This window comes from Teleopsis dalmanni, chromosome 2 (assembly GCF_002237135.1).
Source record: "Teleopsis dalmanni isolate 2A chromosome 2, ASM223713v2, whole genome shotgun sequence".
Taxonomy (NCBI): domain Eukaryota; kingdom Metazoa; phylum Arthropoda; class Insecta; order Diptera; family Diopsidae; genus Teleopsis; species Teleopsis dalmanni.
In genome coordinates, this window is record NC_051847.1 from 193,258,894 (window position 1) to 193,269,420 (window position 10,527).

A 10,527-nucleotide genomic window follows, 5' to 3' on the forward strand; every position below is an offset into this window, starting at 1 on the left:
AATAAAATTATTAAAGGTTTATATAAAAAACTTTTAAATCGACGCATAAATAAAGTTTCTTTAATAATTAGGATAATTGGAAGTTAATAGATAGTACATGAAAGCCATTCTTACAAAAGCACCAACGTTTTTTTTAAACGATATATTGTTTTAATAAAAAATAAAACAAAACTTTTAAAGTCTATTCCAATTAATTATTTTTTTAAATAAAAAAAATTTTGGTTAAAAAATAGGAATAGAAAAAAATAAAAAAAGAAACTATATCTCTTCTCTGTTTCTCTCTTTCTTTTCTATTCGCACAATATGTATAAGACATTTAAAAGAGGGAGATAGCTATAATGCTTCAAATGCATATATGAAAATATATTGAATTTTCTTAATTCTTTTTGTAGGTTTTAAAATTTTTTAAGTTTGTACCGATTATAATACTTTAAAAGCCTCATTGAATTCTTCTTCAATCATCGAACCAATACTCATAAATTTAGAACACATTTGTATTCTTTGAACTTTAATCCTACACTTACAACTTTCCTGTTCCAAAGTCGTAATTATCCGCTCGGTACTGTACAAAAAGACGCTCCGCAAATTCTTCTATTGTTACATTTTACTAATTTGTTTACTATTAACACATTATTTTTTTATATAATTTTATTGAATACGCAATGCATTAGTGTTCAAAATCAAATAATATTACTACATTAAAATTTTATATATTATATATAATTAACCCATTTTCCCTTAGATATTTTAATGCATACTTACTTACCTTATGTGGTTTCCAATAGATCTTTTAATGCACACTTCCTGGCGAATGAAACTCAAGTAAAGTATTGTAAAATATCAATCACTAATGATATATATTACGTTAGTGGTAGCAATTACTAAAGTAAGACTTGCAAAACAAATCGATAACTAATTGAAGAATATATAGCAAAGAACACTTTGCCATAACGTATATGGGTTGAGAAACTACTAACCACAATTGATGTACTAGTTTTAAAAAGCATCCACGAAGCTAAAGTAAATATAGAGTAATTCTTTATCAAGCAGAGCCCCGATAACGTATTGTTAATACAACAGGTAAATGTGTATATTGAATAAAATATATTAGCAAATATATTTTTTCATTCTGAGAATAGATTTTGTACATTTAATTCTTACGTTGTAATAAAATAATATAGTTTTACCAGTACATTAAAAGAAAATTTGTATAATTGTAGTAGATTAAAAAGATGTCGTGGGTCGCACAAACATTAGCCGCGGGCTGTGCTTTCGACAGCCCTGATTCACGCCCATGCTTTCTGGCTTAGATGAACCTGGTCCACTAGATATTAAGCCTGTCTGTTCTCATCTCTTTCCCCTGATTAATAGAAAGAAGTTTCCATATTGCTATGGAAATCTTCTCCATTCATTCCTAAGAGGTGGTTTTAGTGGGTTCAAGTCTCACAGTGTGATTTTCGGCGCTTTCCACTTACTGCTAAAAAAATAGGAAAAAAAAATTCTTGTTTCGGTAAAATTAATTGGTGTATAATGTGGCATAATTCTGATTAGTATATTTGATACCCATAAGTGTGAAATGTGTAATTTCATTCACAAAGATGGAACATGAATGTAATGGTATTAATAAAACATCATACCATTAAACTAATATTTTCTTTTTCTTCTTATTCTTTATTATAGGATTAAATCCTGTTTTGTTACAACAATTAAGTTGGATATATTTATGCAAAATTATGACATATCAAATTATTATGTTTCTGTAGAGTCAGATGTCCAACATTCGCTCCATATCTTTGTCGGTGAACCGAGTGATCTCGTGACTGTTGGCTGTCTCTAGATTGTTAGGGACTTCGTTTTTGACGTGGATGTATTTAAATTATATGAAATATGAATTTATTAAAATTTTAATAAATGATTATTAAATTTGATATATCACCATAGAAGTATTCACGAGAAGTACTCACATTGACTAAAAAGCTCAAAAAAACTCAAGTACTCATTTAATAGTACTTGAAATGTTTTTGATTATTGTTTTACGCTGTTGTGGTTACTCGGGTACCGAGTTTGTTACGAGAGATCGTAAATACTTCTAATATATTTTTAATTTTAAATTTAAACAATTTCATTATTAAAACCGAGGAAATTAATAAAAATATTAAATAATTTGTGCCATTTATTTCTAATAAACAAAAGATACTTTTTCATAAAGAAGGAAAGTTATTCAATATCATAAAAATTATGCGTAGGTATATAATTATGTGATATCTGAATATAGAACATAAAACGACATATATTTTAATTATTGCATAAATTTACAATGAATCCTTAAACACAATTGTAATTGTTGTAATGATATATCATTTATTAGCAATTTTTAATAACGATGTATTTTACAGCAAATGTAAAAAAAACAAAATTAACTAAAAGTGTTGACATTGATGATTTAATTAATGATTTAAAGATAATAATGATTAATTGATATAAACAAAAATTCCGCAAATAAAAAATTTAATCAAGTAAAATTTATGTATGACTGCTACCGAGAACGTACAATATTTGGGTATAATTGTTATCCTTTTTAAAATTTTTGCAGACCATTTGTCATCGTTATGTCAAATTATCTATTTTGTTATCAACAGGGAATATTATCGATGACGACTTGTCATTATTAACATATCTTCATCAAAATGAATCATTTTATTTTATAAAATTTTATCAAACAAGGATTCAGTTGTGTTCAATTGAATGGTTTTCAATCAAATTAGAACATTACACTTTTAAAACATATTTACATATATTAACGAACTTATAGTTTAAATGGTCATAAAATTTAAATTGGATCATCTGATCAAGTCGAAAGTTTTACAGCTGTCGTTTGTGAAATATACAAAATATAATTGATTTTGTTCTGGCGTTGCCACCTGTTGTGGAGTCAGGTATTTTTCAATCCACCTAGTATTTCTTTGCTAGTCACTTCGTACTGATAGCAAAAAATCGTGCAAAAGTCATATACCTAAAAAATTGTTAGAAGCAAAATTCATAATAACAAAATTTAAATTGGATTATAGCTTATAAATCAAAATTTAAGATATAATATGACTGTTATATACCATGATAAGACTATGTTAAACTTATGTGCTTCAACTTTTTGCTACAGTTTCTAATGTTGAATTACATATTTTATTTATGTGTTCTCAAACTACAATTAAAGTCGAAATGGTGCCAAATAGTTCTAATCCACAAACTGAGAAGTATTGTAATTATATAAAATAAAATAGACTTGATGTAACCATATAAACTCTTAGGAATAAAATTTACAAATAGCATCATTGTATATGCCACACCTCAACTATTGATTTTAATCAGAGTGAAGGAAATGTTTAGACGTGTAGAACTTAGCTATCACGTACAGTAAGAGGATGTTGCTTTAGATATTTCTTACGTTGCTTAGATACAATCTCTGCTATACGTGAAAGTAAATTGGTTTCATATTACTTTTAGCTCAAAATAATCTAATTAATTTGTGTTCTATAGTTGCTTAATATTTGTATTTATTGAAGTATAAAATTAATTGAAGTTTATTATGTTAGTTTTATATGCTTCACTTTTAAATTTATCGGAATGAGTTTATAAAAGTGTGGGGATTAAAAAGTTCCATTAAAACAAAAGAAGTTTAACTTCAATGTCTTTATTCAAAGCTATATGCTGATTAAATGTTTACAGTTGGCATCCTTCTCATCTGGGATTAAAACATAAAGTGACAAACTTTCATTTTTTTCCGCACTCAGTATTAAAATTATAGATAAAAGTATCTAAATACTTAAGTAAATATTTTAAATAAAAAAAAACAAAATACATACGCTTAAAATTATTATATGAAAAAAGAAAAATTGTCAACAAACTTTGTTTTGAAATTTTGAAATATTTTCATTATCTACAGCAAAAAATACCTCACAGTATACAGTCTTCCACTTCCGGTATAAAATATAAAATATGTATTTTTATTAAAAAAATGGAGTGAACGCTTCCCATAAAGGCAGTGTTTTGACATATCATGCATTCATGACGACAAGGTTTAATGTTTTGTTTGTTACGCACAAAGAGTAACTGTTGATATATTGCTGACGTTATTAAATGTTATCCTGGTCCTGGTACACACATTTACGTTCAAGCTAAATAAAAACATTTTTAAAAATTTATTTCAAGTATTCAACAGCTCAGAATCTTGAATACTTTTTCTACTCCAAATAGTCGACATTAAGAAGCAAAAACAACACTCATACGCACCGTAGGAAGAATTATTCAATGGAAGTTGTCAACCAAAGAGAAGCAAATTAAAATTTTTAATTTTTACCTCAAGTTCGGGTATCATGTGAGAAAAATTCAGATGTGAAATAAACTTTATGTGAACCGGTACGAGATTTGCTTTCAGAAACAAAATAAATAAATTTTTAACAAAATGTATTCGCTTGAAAATCTATTTTTTCATTTCTTGCCAATTTATAAGCCTTTCACAATTAAGACTTGAGATATAAATATGCATTGTATTAATAATTTTTGTTTTAGTCACAGTTTTATATAACTTGCTTTTCAGAATAGTATGAAGTTATTTTAAACATTTACTGTTAAAAGGACTACGAGTGCCAGTGCACCAGTGCCGCACTAAGGCTACCTTATCTATGTAATCTTAAAGAGGCAATCTGATAGAAGACGCAAAGATTTTAGATGAAGTCTGGAATACTACATGCCTTAAAATCTTTGCTGTGACGAATAGAAGATTAGCTTTCTCCAGGGAATTCGAAGTGGGTATCAGTGACCGATGAATTTCGAGAAACAATGAAATTGTCTTAAAACAGGGCTCTCAATTATATGATGGGTCCAAAATGGAAGATGGCAGTGCAGGAGTAGGAATTATAGGACCGAAATTCTGCAAAGCAATCACAATGGGAAAAATTGCTTTCATTTTTCAGGCACAGGTCCATAGCCTTAGAGCTATGTGCAAGAGAATGTAGATATTATGCAGATATTAATTGTGCAGCCAGAGCTAAGGTACATGTATCTTTTTATAGCAAAAATGTATCAACTTATGATGATGTTATGAAGATGTTATCATTACTTGATTGTTTGAAGTACATGGTTTTTGTTAAGCAACTGTGGGTCTCAGATAATCATTGGCGATGGATTGCAAGGCTCATCCCGAAGCTGAAAAACTATTTAGCAAGGATTTTCGGAGAGGTCAACTACAATAGCACTCAGTTCCTGTCTAGTCACGACTATTTCAATAGCTATCTCTACCATATGTGCAAAGTAGACTCAACAAATTGCATATAATGCGCTACTAAGGGTAATAATGTGGAGCATACATACTTTAAGTGCAATAAGTGGCTTCCCGAATGAGAAGCGAAAGCAATTCAAGATGGCTCTTTCTGGCCAAGGACGTTGACAGAATAAATAATCAAAAACACAACAAACGGGGATCGTATAGCAATGATTTAAAATAATATTTTGAAGTTAAAAAACGGCGATCTCGACAGAAGGCAATTGGAATAAGCAGTTGCAACACTCCAAGACTAATTACAATGCTTGCCAAGTGAAGCAAAGGCGTCAACAAAAGTTACACCGATAAAAGTTTTTAATGAACGTTAGGGACCCTACCCCGAAGGAATACTAATGTAGTCCCAGGGTAGGATAATGTCTCTAGAAATGAGGCGGAGGCGATTAGTTCGTGAGAGTCGGGCACTCATTTTTCATCTATACCTAGATGCACAAAAATAAAATGTGAGTTTGTGTTAAAAATCGCTTTCTTTTTAAATGTGTTGTGAATTTTTTAGTAAAAACTGTTTGAAATCTGTTATTATGTTGAGGCTAGTTGAGTCAGGGCACTTGAGCACTTTTACTCTTTATTCACTGCGAGGTTTCTTCCTGACCCCTCTCTACGTCTTGACGGATTATTGTTTATCACTTCATCAGATTAAGCAATAATTAACCTCAGATCTGCATATTTGTATTGTTTTTTTCTAAATGAAATAAAAGTAAAAAAACTGTTTTTATATATTAAATAAAATCATAGGAACGAACACTTTCCACAATTTTTTGAAAATGATTTTTTGAAAGAATAAGAATTTTAAATGCTCATTATTCTAATAATATTATTTAAAAATCAAAAATAAATACATTAAAGAGAATTAAACTGTCGAAAAAATTATTTAAGCAAAAAAAATATGTTCACTTTAATATGCAGTAAATAAAAATATGTTTACTTTCTGGTATGAGTCGTCTTCTCAGTGTCCTCGAACTCATCATGGCATTTTGTCTTGTTTGGTAAATATTAATATTTATTTTCTGATTTGCTTTCCTTGTACATGTGAAGCTTAATACGCATTCGGTTTCGATGAGGAAGCCTAAGGAAGTGAAAAATTGAATTAAGGCAAAATTTCAGGCTTGATAAACATGCGGATGTAATTTCATACCAAAATTATTCCATTCACGCACCACAGCTTCAGAGCGTAGGAGACATACCATATCATAATCCGTGCTCAGGGAAACGGCACTGATTTTATTTGTCTTTCAGATTTAAGTGTTGCCAAGTGGGCATTCAAGTGCGAATAAAAACACTTGTTATCTATGCTAGGCTGGCGAGTAAGAATTGAACTTCCAGTAAATAAGTAATTACATGAAAAATGGCCAAATCTTCAATGTAGCTATGAAATTTATTTCTTATACTGAAAGAAATTATTTAACATGATATTTTATAAGTAATAGTTATTAAGTTAAATATTTTAAAAAATTTTTTGTATTATATTAGTTATGCCATAGGTTTTTATGTTGATATTAAACCTTTTTCTAGTTACTTATAGTGAACGTTAATGAAAGTGAATGATTGCCGATACACTTTGTATTATATATATTGCAACATGAATCAGAATATATAGAATATATAGTAAAAGGTTTGTTATCATTGTCGTGTCTACAATAATATTGACAAAATTAATTTTTTGTGTCACACATTAGTGTATTGGGAATAAAAATGTTAGTAAGTTGAGTGAATTCGAAACTTGAAAATGGATTTTATTTATTAGTTTACTTTAGGAAAAAATAAATAAGAAGGAACAAACACAAATTCTTTAAATTATTTTTGATACACTTATATATACGTAAGTGTACATATCTACTTTGCTATAAGGTTTACAAATAAGGAAAGTATCACAAACTAAATAAATCGTCCTGGAGACAAGGGATGGCTAACTTTAATTCAATTGCGGTTTGTGTAATTTTTGATTGTAAAATTGACACAAATCGGCAAAAGTGTGTCTGGTTATTCGATTGATTCACTTTATTTAATATTTTGGGCAATCTTAGAATTGTATTAGTTTTTATTTTTCTTTCAAAGAAATAACATTTGAAGTAGAAAATAAACCAAATCTGTCCCATAACACAAAAGATTAAATAATTCTGTTGAATTATACCTAATGTTTTTTGAAAAATGGAACTTTACAGTAATCCTATAAAAAAAAGTTGTCATTGGTTAAGGAAACCTTAGATAAAACTTTGATTAAATTATATACACTTTATTTTTACCTTTTAAATAAGACATTTTTTATAAAATTTTTTTTATAACGTCTTTGATTTATTTTAAAAGTATTTTTAATATGATACGAAAATTTAATTAATTTTAAATTAAATGATTAAGCTCCTAATTTTACAACATATAAATAAAAATAATTTTTAAATAATATTACACATGAAGAACTTTTGAAAGACATGTTTAAATTAAATATTTAAATTTACGTTCTGAACTTTTATGAAATACTTTGATATATGAAGATGCTTCAGACAAAAATTCAATTAATTAATATATAATTAAATTTTACTGTTGTAATTTAATACTGTACAAAATACCTCTCGATTATGGGATCTCTCAAAATAATGATTTATATTATGAAATTAGTTTCGTTCATCAAAACGGACGTTAAAAATCAATTTAATGAAGAAGTTGCTTCCTTAATCTAAGAAAATAAAATAAATCTACAAAAATGTTAAGCCATCCATATGAATTTTTTACTAATATTAATGTAAATATTCTTCTTAATTAAGAAAAATAAAATAAACATGTAAAAATAGTAGACTATTCACTTTATATATTAAGGGACGTTGGGCCAACGCACCGTTCAACAAGTGGCTCCACTGAAGTAAAGGATTAGCCGAAGTAGACCGCGAAACGACTTACGTTTTTTTTCCTCCTTCAATTTTGGGATGTCGTTATTGAGTTAAAACTAGAGAGGTTTACATTCGCATAACTAAATCTTTTGTTATTGCAAGCTGTTAATTTGGCTTGAGGTTGCCTGCCAAGTAATCACCAACCCTGTCATCCTCCTGCTTGCCAGTGCTAGACATTGGCACAATATATGCACCGCTGTCTGCTTTTCTTCTTCAACAAGAGTTATCTTTTTGAGGTAATACTTGAAGTTTCCATGTCCAGTAATCAATGAGGTCAGCCAGCTTAGGGTACTCCGCGGATAGGTAAGAACTTTTATCGCTTCCCTAGCCAACGGTTTCGGCATCATGAGTTTAGTCTATCTGCAAGTGCTCATTACTTTCCATCTGTTAAGATGAAATGAAGTTATTCACTTATAGATATAGGCTACAGTCATGTTGTAGCCCAATGGTATTCTGGGCTTTATGCCGCAGAAGTTATGGCTTGATTCTTGCTTTGCATGTTCATATGCCTTTTCATTTTGCTCCATACCAATATGTCCTTTAACCCACATGACTGTTACCTCATTTCCATGAGCACATTCCATGAACTTCGTGACACATTCTTGTACTAAGCTATTGACTATGCGTGTCTTTTGCATGCTTTTGATAACTGCTTGATTGTTTAGCGTTATTAAAATCTTTTTCTGATATACCTGACAATCTAATAGATGATCCAGAGCATGTAAGACCACCATAAGTTTCGCCTGATAAACGGCAACATATTGTGCTAGATGTAGAGTGCACGTTAGCTTTAACTCTTTTAAGTAAACTTTAGCTTCAGCTTTGTCATCCATCAAGGAGTCATTGGTAAGGACGCAGATGTCATTTCTTTCACATTTCTCATGTAGAATGCCATTTTAAATATCCATTTTAAATATTTACTGAATTATATGGATTCAAATGATATTATATCCAGAGAGAGAATGTAGTCATTGTATCTCAGAAATTTTTCCATCTAAAGGTTTAAGTGAATATTTCTATTTTCTGATAAATTAAACATCCGTTAGTGCCAAATATTTATACATATCTTAATGTTTTCATATTTTTATAAAAATATAAATAATATTCGAAAATTATGGAGTCATGAAATCATATTTTCGGTTTTTTTTTTGACTGAAAATCTCATTTTTCCCAATGTTAGCCTAATTTTTTTTATTTATTTTATTAATTACATTTTCAACTGTACACATATCTTTAAGTTCCCTTTCTGCTCTATTATGGTATTGAATTTAACTCCATTTTAACTCTTAAATATCGTATTCAAATATGCAAAATAAAGGATATTTCACAGTCTTAAAGTAAATAAAAATAAATGAAAGCAAAATAGCAAATAAACAATAAATAATTTGAAGTTTTGTTTCCTAAACGTTTTGTTGTGAATAAATCAAAGTAAATGCCATAAATTTTTCTGCCACTTAAACAATTCTACAATATTACAAACAAGGGTTAACACTGTTCCAAAGAGAAGGAAATACTTCTTCGAAAAGGAAATAAAGGCTCGAAATTAAATGTTGCGCCCCACAGTTTTTACAAATGCGTTTATCGCGTGCTAAAGTGAAACATGGAAGTATAAAAAAGTATATAAGTTATTAAAATAATTTTATTTTTATTGGAATTGTGTGGATTATACATTGTTTAACAGGGACCTATAAGTTGTATTGAAAAAAAATCTTTTCGAAGAAATTCGAAAGACACGTATGCTATTGCAGTGTTAAATTTTGTATAAATAATGCTGCATAGTAAAAATAATTTCAGTAAAAAGTTTGATTTTCTGTACTAATATTGATTGAAAAAAAAAATACAATTGAATTTAAAGTATATTATATACATATATTATTTTACATAAACTACTGGTGCGATATTCCAGGTCACTGTCAGGCTAAAGAGCTAGTTCATCCCTACATTTATGTTAAGGTATCCTGCTTCAGCAGAACAGAGTTGAGGTTTTTGGTAGTATATTTAACGGGTTACAATGAACTGCGTTATCACCTTAACAAAATGGGTCTGTCAAGGAGATAGATTCTCGACTCTGCTTAAAAGCAGACGCGACTTCCAGTCACATTCTCTGTGACAGCCCAACCTGCGGCACGCCATTACTTTCTGGATCTTCTCTATTCATTTCTAAGAGGTGGTTTTAGTGGATTCAAGTCTCACACTGTGGCTTTTGATGCTCTCCATCTAACGCCAAAAAAAAAACAAAAATTGATTTGTGATAAAAGATTTTAAGTTAACTGAAGATCAACTACGTAACTACTATACCCCGATTGATAT

At 29.2% G+C, this 10,527-nt stretch overlaps 1 protein-coding gene across 1 annotated transcript in view; it reads left to right on the forward strand.

The window, feature by feature from the left end:
- Positions 1–10,527, forward strand: part of LOC119676470 (aldehyde dehydrogenase-like) — a 33,409-nt gene that overhangs the window by 4,312 nt on the left and 18,570 nt on the right. The window contains exons 2-3 of the mRNA XM_038087709.1: positions 9,753–9,766; positions 9,948–9,951. Of these exons, the coding sequence (XP_037943637.1) occupies positions 9,753–9,766; positions 9,948–9,951 (18 nt within the window). The remainder of the gene's footprint in view (positions 1–9,752; positions 9,767–9,947; positions 9,952–10,527) is intronic.